The 21,068-nt window shown below is 42.7% G+C and overlaps 1 protein-coding gene across 4 annotated transcripts in view; it reads left to right on the plus strand.

Moving 5' to 3' along the window:
* The window catches only part of RAPGEF5 (Rap guanine nucleotide exchange factor 5), a 143,394-nt gene that overhangs the window by 63,962 nt on the left and 58,364 nt on the right, over positions 1-21,068 (plus strand). For 2 of the 4 annotated variants that reach the window (XM_015853738.3, XM_085538495.1), the window contains one exon: positions 20,873-20,982. In XM_015853738.3, coding sequence (XP_015709224.2) covers positions 20,873-20,982 — 110 coding nt within the window. The remainder of the gene's footprint in view (positions 1-20,872; positions 20,983-21,068) is intronic. The other 2 variants (XM_015853739.3, XM_085538496.1) reach the window with 1 other exon arrangement.

Here is a 21,068-nt window from a genome sequence, read left to right on the forward strand (position 1 = left end):
TCCAGTCACTGCAGAGTATGCCAGCTGCAGTTCTGCAGCTATGCAGATTATAGCACAGCTCTATAAATGGAAAGGAAAGAAGTGCTCAGCTTTTCTTCTCATTTGAAAAGTATGATGCTTTGCAATTGCTACTATTTAGGGAGCAAATGGCTCCAGTTTAGCAGGAGTGCAATCAAGCTGACTGAGTGGTATAATGCAGCAGTTACTGTTCTTGAACAACTGTGTGTCATTAGACCTAGGAGGTGCCAGGAAATATGAAAGTTGTTAGAGATCCTTTATGGACAAAACACAGGTCATTCCTCCTGCTCACTTTATTTCTTGCGTGGGTTATTTGCTAAGCTCAGTGCTTTATTTGAGCATGGGCACCAAGAAGGTACAGCTGAAAATGGGCAAGGTTTGCCACAGGCTTCTCAATTCAGCTTACTCAAGTACTTTGCTATCAGTAGAAAAAAAAAAAAAGACAAAAAACCTATGCTTCGCAAGGTGGGGGCAGTGAGAGCTCGGGTCATAGACGTTCAGGAAGATGTGAGGCTCCATCCCTTCCTCTCCCTCCCTTCCTCCCTTCTCATCTGAGACTGCTCTGGCGTGTGTGTTGGCAGGATTCAGCTCTGGACAGCCTTCTCCTGCCTGCAGCTGTTGCTGCTCCTCTCTGAGGAGCACTGTGGCAGGGTATTGCAGGGCAGGCTGTGCAGTGAGCGTTGCCTGCATATGGGATTTCAGCCTTCCATCCATCCTGCTGCTGCAGAAGTGATGGCATTGGCATCAGCTTAGTGCACAGTCCCTTGTGTTCTGCTGAAATGTTAGAGGAAGAACATATTCAGTTTGGGATGTGGTGTTCTTAGGGAGTGATGTGTAGCATTCTCATCACACCTCGCAGATGAGATGTGGAGCTGCTTAGGGAAATTTCACTTGTCTCTATCTCTAGCACTCTGAGTGTTGTGGATATCTTGTCTGTAGGGTAGGATACCCTGGTCTAATGACCAGCCTCGCCTAACTCTGAGGACAGGTCTTCTTGTCTTATATGGAACAAGTGTGTCAAAAGAGTCTGGTCTTCCTTTATTGCAGAAGTCTGGGAGCAGATAAAATATCGTCTGTTTTCTTCAAGACATAAAATTTGGGAACTGTGGTCTATGGCCTACAACAGGCAAGCAAAATGTGGATTAGTTTGAGTTGCTGGTTCAGAAAGAAGTGAAGTAGAATTATTATTTTTTTCCTGAGAAAAAGCAGATGGTCTGGGAGAGAGGAAATACGTGTCAGCTGGGTGGTTCACCGGAGGAACTTAGGTGTCAAAAAGAATGGCTTCCTTGAGTTTGGATGTGGTCTGAAGGGCATGAAATTGGGCTATATATGCTGATTTTATACATGCATATATTTTTAATTCATCCTTGAAACACCCAAGTCAGAAAGCCTATACTTCTTTGGTTTAAGATTTCCTGGCTGCTATCCTTTTTTTTCCCCAGATTTTTGCTTTGCTTAAAAAAGTGTTATAAAAAAAATCCTCTAATTTAGAAAGTTTTGTTTACAAGCTGCATCATATGTGACCTCCTTATTTGTTTCTGGCACCTCAAGCTTACTGTGAACAGGTTAGACAGTTATATTGGAATTTAAGGCAGTTTTGCAACACTGCCAAACTCCTCTCTGGTGACTGTACTGTTTGCAAAGTGCTCCAACAGTAATAATGCTTACAGACTTGTCGAGGGAAAAAGAAACAAAACTGAATTATAGTGTTTTTTTCCCATTCTCACTTGTAAATGTGTTACAATAAAGTTCTTAATTAAGGCACTGAACCTGCCATATGTGTTAGACTTCCTAAACTTCAGTTTTGCTAATGAGTAAATGGTAGTAAATAAGCTTCTAAATAGACAGATTGGCTTCTTATCTAGGCTGTCTCATTCCTACAAGGTAAAAACATACTGGCAATTTAAATAAAAGAAAATGGTTATCTAAGGTGCACAGAAATTGTTTTATCTTCAAATGTGGGCTGGATTAAAAATTATCATTGCAAGCAAGTTGTGCTCATAAGCCCAGGGAAATGTAAAATTGAGTATTTGTATTTTTATGTTATTTAAGTATTTCAGTCCTTTAAAACAGTTGCTTTGACAGAAAACAAATGAAAAATCGGAATTGAAATATTCGGCTATAAAGAGAGTCTTTGAAAAGTTTGCTTTGCATCAATTATAGAAAACAAGCTCTGTACATAAAGCTATTTGAAACAATTTGCCATTGCTCTTTATGCTCAAACATAAACTTGAGATGCGTTGAGGCATATTTGCACTACACAGTATTTCTTTGGCATGTCTAGTAAGCGTTAAATAATGTCTGTATGAGAGACTTGATGCTGTTCGTGCAGTATTTGCAGTTACTATTTTAGTCACCTATTAAGAAAATCCCACATGTTTATAAAGCCACTGCTTTAAAAAAATTGTATAAGAACTCATATATCTTTTTTGTCTCACTGATGGGGGGAAAACATTCTCTTATTTTATGCTGTGTTTTCATAATCAGATGGACTGAAAAAGTTTTCTGCAAATTACCACTAATATTCAAAGGAAATTTAAGATCCTCTGATGCATGGGGACCGACTGAAGAATGCAAATTCATTTATTCAGCTGCATAAATGATATTCTAGTCTGAGGCTATTTCAACACTTCAGCGCATCAGTAGGGAAATGTTTCCCAAATCCACCTTGTAATCCCTTTACAGATTAACGTGTGTATTAATAAGAGTTACATACTGTTTAAAAGCATGAACATATCTGGAGCTTGAAAGCCCTGATGCTGTGATTTAGCTAATTCAAGATGAAAGAGCTATATCATAGCAGGGCAGGTACTCTCTCTGAAGGACAAGAGATATTTAAGAACAGTTTTCTTAATTTACTGGCTACTAACTTTTGTAATCAGTGTTCTCATTAAGGAGACGGATGGTTTGCTCATTGAAGCAGGGTAGTGGTCAGGCTGAGGCTGTGAAAAGGCTTACAAAAGAAGATTAACAATTTAGAGCCTGGGTTTGAATAGATTACTCACAACTGAAGAATTTCTTGAGGAAATTCCTACCCTGAGACATCAAGGCTATTTTAGGGTGCACCTTTCTAATGGAGCGGACACTTGTACACACACAGACATGGAACAAGTGTCAGGACATGCCCAAAGCTGTGGTATTTGTCACCCTGATAAACAGCCTCACACTGATGTATTGCTTAGTTTGTCAGTAATTGGGGTGCTGATGGAAAAATATTGTTTCAAACAAATGATGTCCAGTCTGAGATCTGTGCTTCACTTCTTAAAAAGCTCATTTCTTTTCTCTGCTCTTGCTGGGATGGATCTACTGGTTGTCTTGAAGAGCAGATGTACTGCTTTTAGCTCCCTCCTATTATATCAGAGTCTGCTTTGTATCTGCAGCATAACTGCTGATCAAACACATAACAGCAGTAGCACAGACAGCATTCATGGGAACTTTTGTGGCTTGGATTGCCATGAGATGGTACAGGTGACTGAGGTCATTGGAGCAGAAGAAATTAAGCTGTTTCTCTTTGTCTATTAGGGCCTGCAGTATTAGCCAGGCAACTACACCAGAGTAAGATGATTGCAATTTTGACTCTATAGTTTTCAACTACAAGCCAAGAAAAAATGAGCCTATCAGCGAGTTTGTCAGTTTATCACTCTGTGTTGATTAAAACATAAGTGATTAAGATGTAGGTGCATGTGTGCTGCAGAGGTAACCTGAAGTTCAAGTTTCTGGTCTGAATGAGGAGCAACAGGGGCTGGGATTAGTTCTGTCGTGTTCGGGACAGTGTCATGATTCTGAAAGTTGATCTTTCATGTACTGAAATGAATACATAGCCCTAGGTGATCAGCTGCTCTGGGTAAGGCAACCTCTTTATCGTTTGAGAAGAAAAGGTTTCTGCAGGTCCTCGGATTTTTTCAGTGAGGTACAGGCACAGGCATCTTTTTGAAATGGAAGAAGTTGAACAGAGATAAGGAAATGGTCTCCAGCTCAGCTGTAGAGCTGGAATTGTTTGGCAGCTAGGAAAAGCTGTTTAAATCTCTTGAAACACTTAGAGTAAAGGAAAATGCTTTTTTCCTTTTAACAATTTTTTTAAGTGGGCTTACTATTCTTTTTTGTTGAATCTTTGTAATGTGACCCAAGGTTTGGAGAAGAATGCTCTATTACCAGCTGTGCAAAATGGCAGCGAGATGGTAAAGTCTTTATTCCTGTAAAAATACAATTGAGGCGAGTCATGCCTGTGCTCACAACACGTGCTGTGACCGCAGTATGGAAGCATGTGCAGGATACTGCAAAACTTGCTCTTTTCCTTTGAGTCAAGTTATATATTCCCATAATACTTTCTTTCCTCCAGATGCTTGGCCTAGTGTTTAAAAGAAAAGAAAGCCCAATTTGCTACTCTTTGATTTATGCTCTAACATTATACAACTTTGTATAGAAGGAAATTCCTCATGCACATTTTGCCTGATGGGCTTTCTTTGGTGTGGGGCAGTGACTCATTCCTGCATGTGACAATAGCTTAGCTAATGGAGTGGAGGGGGGTAAAAAGGGCAAGTGATAACAGTTTAGGGCAAGTCTGGCAACAGGCTAAAAGTGAATGCTGGGAGTCCCAAAGCCTGGATTTTATTTTTGACCCCATTGGTTATTTAATATGTAACCTTCTCCAAGTCCCATCACTTTGCTATGTCTTTGTTTACTCAGGTATAAAATGGGCTTCTGAGCAGTAGGACCTTGGAGGAGTGCTGTAAAACCTCTGGTAGTTAATGAGTATTGATACATTGCTTTGGGATCCTTGAGAGATGGTTTGGGCAACCCAGCAGGACAGAAGCAACTAAACTTTGAGCCAGTCCCGTTCCTGCACCTTGTTCCCAGCCCTGTCTGGTGCTGCTTTGTGAGCAGATGGGATAATACAGATGAAAAATAAAACAAGTACACCCTTTTGGTGGGGCTGTTTTTCATTTGGGTCAGTTTTCTACATGGTACAAGGATGTGGGTATGTGGTGGGAGTGACATATGGTGACAGAGCAGACCCTCACAGTGACAGCATGCTACCTCTTCATAATGTAGAGCTCAGATACTGCCAGTTCTATACAGGTTTGAGGCCTCTAGTTAGGTGCACCAAAACTTCTTTTTACAAATTGTTCTGAAGTTTTCTCCATCTGCATAATTAATATAATTGACGAGAATTTGCTCAATCGAATGGCGTTATTGTGCTTTTTGCATATGTTGTAGTTTCTGTGGAGATAAATAGTAGTGATTACTTTTGGAGCAACTTACATAATTTGACCTTCACCTATCAGCGATGGAGAGCGTTTGAGTTATTCCTTGCTTTATGTTCTTTTCTATTAGAAAAGAAACCAATAAAGGACATCTGGCTTTGGCTCACAGTGTGAACTTGGCTGAGATTAAACAGTGAAGGTATCTGGAAAGATGTTGCCAAGGTAGAAGATGATGGTAGTATACCACACTGTCCTCTCCGGAGGGTGTCTGAGATTTGGTAGCATGCCCATAGATCACAGTCGTTTACAAGGGCTCAGGGCTTCTAATCACCTTTACTCCCCTCTCCCCCTTTTGTTATTCTTTTTTCTTTTTTCCCTCATATTCTCACAAATATATTTAAGAAGAACTTGCAGCTTCACTGAAGTGTAGATTTGGGCCGGTAATGCAGGAGACACGTATTAAACAGATAACCATGTTTCCTGCAAACTGACAATGTCTGTACGAGTCAGTTTGCTCCTGTTTCGAGCACATTCTGTGATAAGAGCTGCCCTTGCAGTAGACAGTGTGGTTCCTGTGACAGGATACTCTCTGCACCAGCTGGAATCTCCTTTGATTGCAGGTACTGCTGTGCTGACATCACAACCCTTCCCAGCTGCTGGGGCAACCTACATTTCTGCTGACATCTGGTGGCCTGTGACAGGTCCTCACTGGAATAAATGCCACCAGCATTTGTCAGCATTTGCTCCTGCAGGCAAGATCACCTGGAGTGTGGTGGGTGTGAACAGTCTGCCTTTCCCTTTTATTCAGCTGCCTCCGCTCTGCCAGAGTCAGTCAACTTGCAGCGAGTGCCTTTTGGAAAAAGGGCAGCTGTAAAGTATATGGCATTGCCTACATTGTTGAAGCCTCTGCCACAGCAAGAAAAGAAAGACAACGTGACCTTGCATTTCTGCTAGGGCCATTCTGTCACTCACAGTGCCTGTCTGCATTTTAAAGCTTAATTCAGCTCCTGCTGATGTTAATAGGTATTTTTCGGTATAGCCCTTGGGGTCTAATGCTTCTGTCGTGCTGTAGCCTCGTAAGGTGGTGGCATTTTGCAAGATGTGCTTGGCACACAGCCACCTGTGGAGAATGCTGATTTGGTAGCAGTTAATACACCACTTGCATTCATTTTTCTTGGTTGCATGTGGCAGCTCAAAGAGCAAAGGAATGAAAACCCAGGTGATTAGGGGATTTTTGCTGACTGTCCTCCTCTAAATCAAAGCAGGTATTCCCCTTTCCTTCCTCGATTAGCGTTCCGACTGCTGTGTGCAGCACCTTCTATATTCTAATTCACAGCATGTGAAAATAACTTCTTAAGTGCATATGCATTATTTTCATCTTAACTACTGGGTGAAAAATTTTAATTAGATGTTTCACGTGGAAACATGAAAGATGAAATTAGCAATAACCTCCTGGCTGTCCTCAAATATGCTTTCTGATAGCATGTGGCAAGTTGTTCCCAGCTTTTTTTTTGTCACTCGGTGGAGCAGGGGATGCTCTGATGTGTGGGAGCAGCAGGTGGTGCTGGTTGAAGGAAAAGGCCGCATTTGGTGCCTTGGAAAATAATAGTGACCTAACTCAGGAAGATCACGAATAGTGTGTGGAATTTCCTTGAGCGGTTTGCTGGAAGGAAATCCAAGTTGGATTTCAGCTCTGTATTGGAGTAAGCCCTGAACAGGGGATAATGCTGCCCTGTTTGGTAAGGGGAAAGACATTAAAAATAAATTTTTTTTGTTTTATAAATAAAACATTAAAAATATACCTGTGGATACACTACAACAGTTAAACGAGGTGCTTGCAAAATATGCTTTTTGGCCATATTTAGCAAGCTAATAGAATTGATGTGGTTATGGTGAAGGGAAGGCAACTCTGAGCTGGCTGGAGTGAAAGGGTCAGGATTTCAATTGTCACACGCAAAGCTTTCTTGTTTAGGTTTGGAGCTAAAGAACATCCACATTCAGGCCTGGATTTCCTTGTGTGACTGGCACACAGCTGAAGCCTATACTGACTCTGTCTTCCCATGTGCAAACTGAATCAACACATTGATTCAGTCTGTCTAAATAGTCAGCCCATACACAGTTCCTATAGTGAGATAATAATAATTATGCTATATTGATTCTTTTTAAAATATTTTTTTGCTTCCTGGATTTGATGAACCTCTGTAAAAGAAATATGTAGCTTCTAACTGAAACTCCCTTTGCGGTAAGTCCTTTACTGCCATTCCCCACAGAGGTAGAGATCCAGCAGGGCTGAGTGAGGTGAGGACTGTTCTGCCTCCTTTATTGCTGCCGTCAGAAGGTTTTCCAGAGGAGTCTGAGCAATGCGAGCAATGCCCCACTGGAGACCCAGTTGATTGCATCTCACATCTGGGGCCTTTCCTAAGGTTTCATTAAGGATACGGCAGGCTTTCTCCACCAAGGAGCTCAGGGTACTCGTGATACCCCAGTTCTCTCTTCTGTAGAGATAAGTGCCAGTGTGTGTTCATGCTTATTTGTAAAGTAGATTGCAAAAAACCTGTCGAAAGCAAAGCTGATCTCCTACATGATGTACTTATGGAACCTTTTTTCATGTTGGAGAAATAACCAGACATTTGCACACAGCCTCAGTTGGTAACACAAAGAAGCTGCTTTCTGCTGACGATCCATCTGTGCCAACACCCCTCTCCTTTACATCTCTTCAGACGGTACCAATTGTTCCTCTAGCAGTTTCTGAAAAATCTGAACGTCTTTTTCAGTGCTCAGAGCAGAACCTGGATCTCAGGGATTGTGTCTGAACGCTGTACAAACTTCTGTGCACCTCCCTCAGGTATGAGGGGGCTGTGAGCGTCACCTTCCCTGCACTCCATCTGGTGCCCGCTGATGGAGAGAGTGAGATGTGCAGACTGTAGCTGGCTCCCCAAAGTGCAGGGCTAGTGCTGGAGCCTGGGCATTAGGCAGGGAACTCCAGATCAGGTGCAGCCTTAAAAGTGATCTTTGTTTTACAGGGACAGCGTTAATTTGCAGGACACCTCTAAAAGTCAACCTTTTAAATTTCATTTTGGATGTTTCCCTGCAGGAAGCTATGCTGGCACAGAATGCTCCAATTGTACAGCAGAGCAGTGGGCATCTGTGCTAAGTTGTGCGGGATCCATAGCCATCTGCAGGAGGGAAATGCTCTGTTCTTGTGCTGGGTGGCTGCATGCTTCCAGGAACTCCTCTGTTCCCACTCCCACCCTCAGATGTTACAGGCACGCTGATGTATTCATACTGATACGGCTATCTTTTCCCTGTTAAAAAAGTTACATTTCTGCTGTGCGGGGAAGAAGAGTACAGTTTGTCTTCATTTTTTTCCCTGTCTGCTGCTATTGTAATACTCTTAGAATACTTACTGGCTAGTACTTTCCTGTTAATCATTTGACATCTTCTGTTTTCATTGCAGTGATATGACAATAGTAAATATTTGCACTAGACAAAGGCTATGCAGTAAAATATACATATATCTGTTCTAAAACACTATTAGTTTTTAATGTGTTTGATGCACAGTGTCTGATGTTGTGAGGATCTCATAAGAGTGGGAAAAAAACAAACCAATTTAGTCATTCAATTATAATAGAATGGTAGAAAAGAATGCCTTACCTGCAGTAAGAAGAGATGAGGGTTTAGCAGTCCGATATGTCAATGAGCTGTAAGACCTGCCTTACCATGATACTGTGAAAATTAACTGTGATCTCTTAGGTGTTTGCAGTTTTCCTTCTAATTCATTAAAGCTGAGGTTTCCTGTGTTCCAATGCTCTCGTGCATGGAGAAGATCTGCGTCGAATAGCTGGGTGCCCAGCCAGCTTAAAAATATCCTGTTGGTTAAAATCCTAATAATTCTTCCCATGGTATGGAGTCTTCATATTGGCCATTTTGCTAATGCAGAACAACAAGTAATATCAAAATGCCCGTATCACTTTTGCTTTTATAGCAAATAATTTGTTCCAATCCTTTTTACGTTTGTTGTTTGTTTTTTTTTTTCCCTTTCTGCTTCTAGTGCACGCTAAGTGCTTGCTATAGCAAAACTTCCCTTTGCTACCTTAGACAATATGTTTAATGAACTTCACCTGTATTGCATTGTAAAGGACAAGGAGCTAACTTTAGATTGACTGGGGCTTTTATAAAAATGAAAGCTACAGAGAGCTGCTTCATCATGGGAAATTGCTGCCAAATGTAATGGGAGCTCTCACTTTCCTGGCACGCTCAGGACAGGGAAACATTTTCATTTTCAGACCCTAGCAGCTTGACGTTCAGCATCTTGGCTTCTTTTACTTTACCCCTTTTTAGTACACGGATGTTGTCCATCCAAATGGATCGTTATGAATTTGCTTATATTTAAATAACAATTGAGATAATATAGAGATACAGATAATTAGAGGCTTAGCTTGTGCTGCACAGAAACATCTTAACCAGATCAAATAAAAATTTGCATTTTACTTTAAGCATAATCTAACTTTTAATGAGACAAAGCTTAAAACCTGATGAATTGGCACTGATTCTGTGGTGTGATATTCAGAAAGAATGCATGCTGAATACCAAATGCATGAAAGTTACTGTGGACTATCATTGCTGTGTTTTTTATTTTGACCTTGGAAATTAGCTTCACGTTCTCTACACCGCTAACCTTGAGGCACAGCAGTTGGCAAAATAGCTCTGCAGGTTAGCAATACTTTTGCTGCAGTGATCTTGGGGGCACAGTTTATGGGGGCAAAGGGGAATTGCCTTCAAGGTCTCCAAACAGCCTGAATGTTCTGGTGATGACAGCATTTTCAATTTTCATTATCCTAGCAACGTCCTTCTATGCCATTGGAGCCTTATGCAGCTAAAAGTAGGGGACCAGAGGCTGAGTCCCCCCAAAAGGACCTCTATGCTGGGTCGTTCAGCATGGAGGTATGTCCTCACAAAATATTCTCTGGCACAGCATTTTCTTGGTAGGGCAAGTGGGCAGCTATGTGCATGGTTGTACCTGTTTGTCATACAACTGCCCAGGAGCCTAAGACTGTGTGCTGCGCCAGCACAAACCCAGAGGGGTGGAGAAGGATTGAGTTCTGAAGATTTTTCCCTGGGATAGATGGAGGTATAATACAGGGAGAAAATGTTTTCTTTGCTTTTTTGCCTTTTGTGGGGAGTTACATGAGTGGATAGTTACACATTTGTTACTAACACTGGGAAAAAAGTTCTAATGGATCTTTAAGAACATTAGATTGTGATCACTTGCATTTCAAGGGAGCAGAGGAAAATGTAAGCCTCTTCTGTTTCAAATTACCTGAAAAAACGATTTATTTTACTAAAAACCTAACAGAAGCCTAATATTTCTGATACCGGAGATTTATAGACTTCTTTTTTTCCCCAGTTGAACTATTGTGGTCTCTGTCTTTCAGACTGCATTCTCTTAATCCTCCTATGGCTGTGTTAAAATTCAAGGCATCCGTAAGGCACAAGTCCTCCTGACCTAGTGCTGTAGTTAGGATAACGCATAAAATAAATCACTGCAATTACAGAGGCAGTCTCAAGCACTTAGTAACTCAGGCAATTGCTTCTTGAAACATGACTGAACTGAAGAAAGGATCATTAATTATTTCCCTGGAGTACTTGGATATTGTAACCCTCTCCACAGGGTTCTATTAGGGAGGTAAGACCTGGTCATTTGTTCACACATCTCATTTTATCTTTCCTTTGCTCAAATCTCTCTGACAGCTGATGAATTCCAGAGCATGTCTCTTCTTCAGCTGTGACATCTCCTTACCTGTCAAGGTTTGGGTCAAACAGCAAATGGCCAGCAGGATTGAAATGGCAAAGTAAACAGGTTTAAGAAGTTATTATTGGAATGACTTGGGGTAACAGAGAGATACAGCTGTAAAAATGCTTTCCTGAATAAGGAAGAAGAGGTTAATTAGGTGAGATCTCATGTTTATACACAAAAAGAATGCAAGCCTGAACAAAGCTCTGGTTGAGTCACCATCCCTGAATGTGTTTAAAAATCATTTGGATGTGGTGCTCAGAGACATGATTTAGAGGAAGGTTGTTAGTTAGGGTAGTATGGTTAGGTTGTGGTTGGACTTGGTGATCTTTAAGGTCTTTTCCAACCTGAACAATTCTGTGATTCTAAGGAGTCTCATCCAGGAATGAGGGAAGAGAAGTGAAGATCAGAGATATGGAAGAGCTTTGTTGTTTCTTGAGCATCACCATAGGTTTTGGCAGTGTCCAGGGAGTCTGTGCTCTGCTGTGTGGTGTGGTGATGGAATGTGATGTAGGGCAGAGAATAGGATCAGAAGAGAGTCTGCACCAGTGGCCAGAGAAACCCCTGTGTCCAGTGTGATTTCAGCCTCTGGCATGCAGTATTGCACTGCTGCTCTCTGTCTCTTCTTATAGGTGACACTGTATCAGGTTGCTTGGGAGTCCAAGAAGGAAGAGACATTTTTAGGGAGGAGAAAGGTAGTGATCCAAGGAAGACTGCTGGGGAATCCTGTGTTGATGCTGCTCTGGGAGAGAACTAAAAGGATGGGGGGAGGGAGCCATGCGTGGGCATGATAGTAGTTGAATGAAAGCTAAAAAAGGGGTAGCAGAACAGAAGTCAAAGCCCAGAGACTGATGGAAATTTCAGTGCTTTGTGGATGTGACTGGCAGGAAAGGAATATAATATGTGGAGATTTTTCTGGGAGAGCTGTCTTTGTAGAGAGTTGGGAGGAGGGGAGGCCTCTTCGGGAGATGCTGAATGTTGGCTGCTGATAGTATCAGAGCCTGCAAAAGCATGCAGCAGCGTGGTTTGGGACTGAGGCAAGGGCAGGTCAGATGTCCTTGCTTTGTGGGAGTGAACATCCATCTAATGGGTGGGGCAGGTGGCTGGGGACAGGAGCAGCTCCATCTGCCCGCGATGTGCTGCTGCACATCCAACAGCTCCTCATCCGCCAGGAGCACTCCTCTAGTGCTGCTGTGAGCAGCCTTTTGGTGACAGGCCCAGTGTGACCTTGAGAGGCATATTGTCAGTGATGAATGTTCACGGTTTTGACTGAGGTGATTCAGAGCAAAGCATTCAATTATTATTATTACTATTATTTTAGTATTCCTTCCTGTTCTGATGGGCCCGGTTAAAATATCCATGCAAAAATAACATTTTGAATCACTTGTACCAACTTTTTGTGGAAGAGACAGTGCAATCTGGACTATGGCACTCCTGTGCACATTCCTCAACAAAGGAACATTCTATGCAGAGGACACACAGGCATACATATGAGTGTTTACTCAAGATGCCTTGCATCTCATTGCAGATACCATGTGATTTACCAGTTCCCATGGTAACTATGCATTTTTCTATTCAATAACTTGTATAAATGTTGAGATTGCCCTTGGTGTAACTAACTTACCTTCTTCCTAAAGTTGGACATGATTGTATTACCTAAAGGAAGCAGAGAGGAGACTCCCAGCATTCACACTGAAATGTATTTTTAGACTGTATAGTTAGTTAAGCATCATATACATTCATCTCTCTGGAGAAAAAAAAAACTGAAGTATCTTAATATGTGATTATTTAAATTCATAAAACAGGAGAAATATAAAATGTTGTTACCACATATGACTGGCACTGTATATTTTTGTGATTGTTTCTGACATTTTGGTTTTCCTCAATACCTGAAAATTTAATTTTATAAAGTATTACTCTTCTCATAATTATACAAGAAATACCTTTTTTTCTTCTCTTTATTGTAATATTGCAATAAAATTTCTCTCTTGTGTGCTGTAACCTCCACTTTGGGCTGGATTACTGTCAATAAATACCTGGTTAATTGTTAACCTGCTCTTCTCCACTCTATATTCTTTTCTTTCATATTCTTGCTAAAGGCAGACGACAAATCTTCCAACCTACTTCTGTTATATGCTATCCATTGGAGTTAGTTGGAGTTAGCTGCTTAATAAATGCAGAATCAAATTTCCTACTATTAAATAGAGAGAGTGAGCTTTATTTTACCTTCTACCCTTTTTTTCCTTTCTTTTTGGCAGCCTCATTGCCTTCTTAGGATACGTTATCAAGTCTGTAGGTAATTAGTGGCTTACCTATTTTTGACCGATTTAGATGTATTAATTAATTAGCAAAAGAACCATTAGGTAGGTTTAGAAAAAGACTGGTCATTTCAGGCTATCTTGGTTGTAGGTAAAGCCAGGGACATTATATTCATGATGGTGATATTTTTTTTTTCTTCTCTCAGAAGAAATCACAGTGTTATATCCAACTCAGGAAAAAAGCAATCACTGAAATACAGGGTAGAGTCTGGTTTGTGGCTTTTACTGTTTGATTAGAAGATAAGTACCTTGGTTTTATTTTAAACGTTATCTTTGCAATACATTTTTTGCTGCCTTATTCAGTGCTTGTTCACACTTTCTATTGGAAGCTCCTCTTAAATATTGACGCGTTTGAGAAATGTTGATTTCGGAACATGAATATGGACTTTATATAGTGTTCTGGTTTCTCGACTTCATCTTAAACCTTTTGTGAAGCCAGAACCAGACAAGGTTCTTTGCACAGTGTTTGATAGTGAACAATCAGTTGCTCCTTTCTGTAAGCATAGGGGCTTCAGGAAAAGATATGTGCTTTTCAGGGATAAATGCAAACAGCACCTTGGTTTCGTAGCAGAGTTTTAATCTTCCACTCTTGCATTTATGGCTTATATTACAGATAGCATATATGCCCGTATTTCCCCATTTTTTAATTTTTTTTGGTACTAGAATAATGCATTGAGAGGTGCTACGGACCTAAGGCAGGAGGCAAAGGGTTCCCTGGCAGACAGTGACAAGTCAGTTTTTACAAATAATATTTTATTCACACCATAAATTGGAGTGAAAGGGGGGGAAAAAAGAGATTAACACCCTCGTCTGTTTGACTAAGAAGCTGTAGTTGCCCAGCATAGGTAATTAGAGCAACATAAGGCTGACAGTGTCATATATTTACTGCCATCTCTCTTCCATTCCTTCAGGAGACTTTATTTATTATTATGTCCATTACAGAGGTTGTAAAGCCTTTGCACATGTGTCCTTACCAAGGTGAATATTTGTCTACGTGAATAAATTAAACCAACTAATGTTAGTGAGTTATCTTCTGCAGTTCTTGTGGCTGCATGAGAGTTGTGTGCACACTGCCTTGGAAGCTGAGTTCTGCTTTTTCTGATGTTAATCAATTTATTATCTAGTTCCCCTTGTATTCCAGTAATTTCTGGAATTTAACACTTCTGATGTCAAGATTATTCTCAAGTAGAGCTTCTGTGTATAAATAATCTTTGTTTTTATTTTTCCTTACACATGTGGAAGTTGCAGTTTGTATTGTCAGTCTTGGGGTATTGGGGTGAAGTCTGCAGTCTTCTACTTACTAACTAAGAAGTCCTGTAGTCATCCTGTTATTTCCTTCATGTATTTCACTGAGCTAAGGCTTGATCCTCTGCCACTACGTCACTGGCAGATGCTCCTGTCAGTTCAACTGGTGGGTTGAACTGGTGCTTTATATGCAAGACAGACACATTCATCCTGCAATAGGCTTTCTGTGCTATGGAAAGACTTAATTCTTTGGAGGAAAAAGTTCCAATTCAGGTGAAAACAATGCAGTTACAAAATTAAAGCAGAAGTACAGATTTAGTTCTCCAGCCACCTATTCTGGAAGCCCAAGGATTTGGATGTCCAGGCAAGAGGCCAGAATCCTGAGGTTCTGGCAGCTTGGCTTTCCTTTGGCCTGATGTGTCCTGGCAGAGGGTCAGTTCTTGGGAATCCACATATTTTCAAAAGGAAAAAGAAGTTGTGTTGGAAAACCTCCAGCCAGCTCCACACACTGCCACATTAATCCCAAGGCAACCGAAGGAGATAGTTAGCACCTGCCCCTTTTGTTCTCCACTCACATTAATTTGCCCTGCCTTGTTTCAGGTTTTTTATTTTTATTTTTTGATGAATACATGTGCTCTAGGCCTCCAATTCTTCCTTATCCTTGTGTTTTTGTAATAAGTCCTGCCCTGCCAGCTGTGAGAGAATGATAACAATATTAATGTTGTCCTCATGTCTTTTGTCTTTCTCACAATTCCCCCCTCCTTTCCTCCTCAGCTTTTGTGTGCTTTCAGAGGGGAGGGCTCCTGGGTTGTCCTTGCCAAGGTGGCAGCACTCTGTCAGGCTGTCAAACTTATCTCCAAAGAGCTGTGAAAAGTGTGTGCTCAAAGACAGGGGAAAACGAAACGCACAGCCTTCAATTGGCTCAAAAAGACATTTGTCATTATCCAACAAGGAGATGTGGAGGGCTAAGGCTATGAAGTCATTACCTTGGTGGTTGTGACACCAGTAATGCTTTCTTTCATGTTATTTTAGGAAGTGTGTTTTTTAACCTGTGTTAGACATTTTGCTTCCTTTTGTTGACCTCCAATCCACAAAGGTGCTTTAGTTTTAAATGGCGATAGTTGGAGGTAATGGGAGGCCAAACAGGGGTCTGGCCTTGGGCCATTCCTTGTCACTAACCTGCTGTGGAATGCAGTGGAAGGCTCTCCTCTTTTTCCTTTTGTCTTTTCTGAACTAAATAGACTTTTTTAAGTGATCTGCACACTGAAGCCTCAGTTTTGCCTGCAGTGGGATCACTGCTGTAGCTCAGGAAGACATGTGACTGAGGTTTCTTTTCCCTTCTACTCACATGAGGACTGCATTTAGCAGTGCCCTGTTCCTGTGAGTGGTTTCCTTCTTCTTAGTAATAGGGAAAGCAGAAATAATCCTACTCTCAGCAGTTTTGGGATTACAGGCAAAAATTGAGTTCCTTGATGTATGACCGTATAGGGATATTAATCTTTTCCCTGATGCCTGTTGTCTGTCATCTCTGTCTTACCAGCACTATCCGTTTGACCCCTCCAGAAGGGTAACTTGTTATTAACGTTGCCTTTGCAGCAGACACTCAGTATGCAGATGACAGCACCAACAATTTTTGCAAAAGGACTTTTTCTGTGCATTACTGGGTATTCAAAAAGATTTTGATATTTTTGGTCACGATGTGGCTTGTGCTTGTTTTAGCACCACGTATGAGGTGGGCTAATTCAGAGCAGGTTCTGATCAATGTAGCGGGGGGCTCTTTGTTGTGCATCACTGAGACAGGGAGCACAGCTTGAGACACAGGGAAGTTTTGGTGTGGTTCCTGCATTCCCTTTGGAGGTGGCAGCTGAATAATTCCAAGTGTTTTGTGGTTTTATAGTCTGGTCAGGTGTTAATGTGGATACTGGTCTTTCTCAAATCTCAGTGAAATATGGCAACACATTCTGAGATGTGTTATCCACAGAGATCAGAGATACTGTTGTCCAGCTCCACTTTAATTGCGATGTGTTCATCTCCAGTTTCTTGTCAAAAAACCCAAGGGATATCTTGTAGAGAGCAGGGCCATTTTTTGGCATGGCTATGTGAGATTAGGTGACTTCAAATCTAAATCTGCTTACAGATTCCAAGGAAAAACATAGCAAGGTATAAGTAGGTAATCATCTTTAATCTTCGATAGATGCTGTATCAAAGACTGTTGCTTGTAGGTGAACCTGGTGATAGGATGTTTTTCTTTTCCTGCTTTCTGCCACGTGTGTAATACAAGTATGTATTTTATAGCTAGGACTAATCTCATTGTCTACTACTAGCATTTGTAAACGCCTCACATTGGGAACATCCATCTTCGGTTGTGTGTGAGCTTGTCAAATCTTATCTGCTTGTTCCGAAAGGTGTCTGCCTCAGTTTTTAATGAAAAATAGAGCCCATGTGGTTGAGATGCTGCTAAGAATAAGGCTGGATGTAAATACTGTTTTGCTGCGTTAAAAAATATCTGACAGTGAGCTCTCTGAAACGTTCCTATGCCCTTGTACTTCTGAAGTGGGATTTAGAATCCCTCTGGAGAAGTCTTTGTGGCTTTATTTTCTCTTTTTGCCATTTTCATAAATATCTGTGCAACATCCAATAAACCTGTTAGAGAAAACAAGACTGCTGCAATGAGGATCTTGTTACTTGGTATCTCTTGTCCTGCTTTTCCACCTGCTGGAGCAGCTTCCCTGCATTTCAGTGTGCCCTCCTTTACTCTTCTGTTTCCAAGCGCCTTCCAGCCTCCAGCTTTGAAATTCACACCTCTTAAAGAGAAATATTTCCCATGTCCATGGATTTGGACGCAGGGATGCTCTATGGGTTACCTGACTGGGACAGGCTCCTCTTTGGTACACCTCAGCCTTTGGAATCCTCTGTCTGTTTTCCCCACTGCTCAAGGGCATGCCCTGGCACCTGCATCAACACAAAACAGCGGCAGATGTGATCAGCACTGTCTGATTGTCTTGAGCCAGCTTTGCCAAATTTCACAATGAAAACAAAATGTTCTTGCACTCCATAGCTCCCAGAGAAGACAATTTTCTTGTTATTTGATGTGATTTTGAAGTAGATAGTCTCCATAAGATTTGTTTTGTTACATGTTGCTCAAGGATTCTCCCCTTTGCCTTTGCTCATTGTTTGGCAGCAAGAAAATGGTACGTGGGCTGGCTTTTCAGTGCTCTGTTTGTAGATGCCTTTATTCAGCTTTTCTCTTAATTTCTGTATTACTTTACCCACTGGGATCAGTAATGTGAGAGTCTATTGGTATCTGGGTAGCTCTGACTCTTCTTTTTGAAAAGCAAGTGTAGAAAGGTTGAAGAAAAGTTCTATTACTGGGAAGTGCTTTGCTAACTAGTGGTGTTTCAGCATTACAGGTGTTTCACTGATGGCTATAGTAAAATATTTGTACAGATACCCTATCCTGAGAAAGATGTATGTGAAAAATGGAATTTGTTCCCAAAGAAGGAGGCTTCTGAGTATTCCATTTCCTTTGCAGAGCACTGTTCTTTGCAGAAATGGATGGTCTGCCAAGAGTTTCAGGTCACACAGACCATCCATTCCAGCAGTGGATGTTTCCAGCAGCTCGCAGGGTGGCAGCACGTTCTGTGTGCTGTTCCCATTTCAGCTAGTTCAATTAGGTCCAAACCGAGGAATTCAAATAACATGGAAATGGCTGATATCAGATTTATTGGCTGCTTTGGCTGGAAGCTGGGTTCTGCCATGCGAATTGCAGAAAACACAGATACCAAGTGGAACAGGAGGGGGTTAGGAAAAGGTTCTGCACTAGAGTGTGGTAGGCATGGAACAGGCTGCCCAGGGCAGTGGACATGGCCCCAAGCTGGCAGTGTTCAAGAAGTGTCTGGACAACGTCCTCAGCTGGACTTGATCCTTATGGGTTCCTTACAACTCGGGATATTCTATCAGCTACCCTCTATGACAAAGCTGGCACACCGGGGCAATGTGCAGCGCTAGCACAGGTACCTCTGCTTTCTTCTGCTCCAGCAGTAACTCAAATGGGCATACTCCTACTCATGTGAAGCGTAACCTACACAGGTTAAGGCCCGCCACAAGGAGCTCCATGTTTCATTCCAGTAAGCATATAAATATTTATACCACCCCAGGCCTACTTTCGCACTGAAAAAAAAAGGCAGTGCTTGTCTGCTGTTAAAATATATTACTTGGGAGATAAATAGCTTATCTTGGTAGGAAAAAGATAGATGGGAGCGGTGGAAACTTGACCATAATATTGGTCAAAAAAGCTGCCAAGTAGAGAGGGCCTTGTTACTGGCTCAGAACACCTGCTGGGAATGGCATAGAGGTTGATAGTGCCGTGATCAGCTATCAGGAGATGTCAGGATTCATTAAAAGCTGTAATAAATGTGGAATGAACATTCCTAGCACCTGTGTAGTGTGGGAGTGAGCAGTGCTTTTGAAAAGGCAGCTGAGCGGTTTGCTCAAGGTCACATATGGATATTGTCATGCCCCTATTAACACAAATCCAAAGGAAAGGGTCAAGCAGGCACCATCGGGGCTGCAGGCTGAGGGGCAGCATCACCCAGCTGAGCGTGAGATCCTGTTCTGTTGATATAGTGGGAGCGGTGGCAGCACTGAGCTGCATGTGGCTTGTGCATGGTACCCTACTAGTGAGGGCTGTGTAATGGTCTGAACAAGTGCCGGGAGGTTTTGTTCATGGTCCACGTGGTGACTTGTAGGGCTCAGCTGGTTGCTGCCCTGCTCCTCAGCACATGCTGCTGTCACCTGGGGGCATTGTGACCCCATCCTCATCCACCGCTGGATGGAGCACACCGAGAGCAGCCCGGCTGGCTGCCAGGGAGATTAATTATTTCACAGACTGCTCAGGATTCCAAGAAATGGAGCGTGCCTTTGTGTCATTTTAGAATAATATCTGTCGTGAAATCAGAACTTGTGAATAGTGGGAGAATCCACGGCACTTGTCTCTGGGTTTTCTTTTGTGCAGGTTAATTGTTGTTGCTTGTGGTGTCGATTAAAGGCTGAACACAGAATTATGTTGTACGTAAGTGGGATTGTAATGAGGCAATAATTCTTCCCCTCGAGTGAAATTATTTACAACAGAGGAGAGAGAAATGAAGAAATTCTGTGCTCCTCCCCACTATTTTGTGGAAATAATGATTCCTGCTACAATGGGTTGTTTGTTACTCTTCCCTGACAACTGATGAAAAGGGCAAGGACAAAAAGAAGTGCTGTGTGAGAATCTCCCCACTGGGGTGCTGCACACAGTGAATTCGCATACAGTTATTCAAAGGCTCTTTGGGCCTGATGCTGCCTGCGGGATGCTGTAGCAGGAGCGCTGCCCTCTGGTACAGACATTGCTCAGTACAGCAGAGCTTTCTCTCTCACGATACTCTGTGCTCACTTGCTGCCAGGTCTGTGGTTGAGCTTGGCCATTTCCATCCCTGTGAAATAGATGTGTAAGCACACGCACGTCCTATTCACGTTGCAGCTCACGGTGTCAGTGAGCACAGGGAAATGAGTGCCAGGGCTCAAAGGGTGCCAGAGAACAGAGACAGAGAAGTGGATGCACGTGTATAAACCTCCCTACTGAACAGTGGTAATGCTGTGCATGCTCCCTGCTCATGCTCTTTCTCTTCTGCTGCTTCTCTCAGCATGGCTTTCTGTACATGTAGGCAGCACCAACCCGCGGCTGTGAGACAGAAGATTGCAGTTACGCTTCAGTATTCTTGCAGTGTGTCTCCTCACTGTTGTCCTTTGAGAGCGTTACAGTGAGCATCTGACATTAAGTGGTGCGGTACCCACGTCTGCCCTTGCACATATTCCACAGATCAACCCTACACCCAAAACTTGTCCAGGGCAGGACTTGGCAGAAATCAAAGAATCGAAATGTTCATCTGACACGCTGTACGCGCAAAGTAAAGCAGGGCAAAGCCGGGGCTCAGACACAGCCTGTCCCAGAGCTCGGTTCCGGCGCTATGGCCGAGCTCCTCTCTCCGTGCCACCGCGCTGCCCGAGTTCAAAAGTTGTTGCAAGCGAAGGGAAATTATGCACAAAACATTTTCACAGATACTTTAATCTCATGCCTTCCCCAGCGGCTGCCTTTGTTTAAGTGCGGAAGCGGAGCCCTATAGAACGTACATCAGCCGTAAGCTATCGGCGGAGCTCTGGCCGCATTCAGACTTATCGTTGAGGGTTACCCGGGGCTGGGGCTGGGGCAGGGAACTGCTCGCGGAGCGCCTACTGACCACTGTCTATCTGTCTAGCAGCAAGCGGACGATGGAGGCGGACGCGAGCGGCCACGGGAGGAGGCCGGCCCCGCACTGGTGCTGCGGAAGGTGTGGTCACGCAGCCCGGCCCCCGAGCGGCGCGGGAGGTAAGGCACCGCGGATCGGGGCTGCGCGGGGCCGGCCCGGGCGCTGTGCGAGGCGGCGGCGGCGGCTCCCGGGCGGGGCTGCGGCC

Source organism: Coturnix japonica, chromosome 2 (genome assembly GCF_054131305.1).
Source record: "Coturnix japonica strain WE chromosome 2, WE-NBRP24, whole genome shotgun sequence".
In the NCBI taxonomy this organism is placed as follows: Eukaryota; Metazoa; Chordata; class Aves; order Galliformes; family Phasianidae; genus Coturnix; species Coturnix japonica.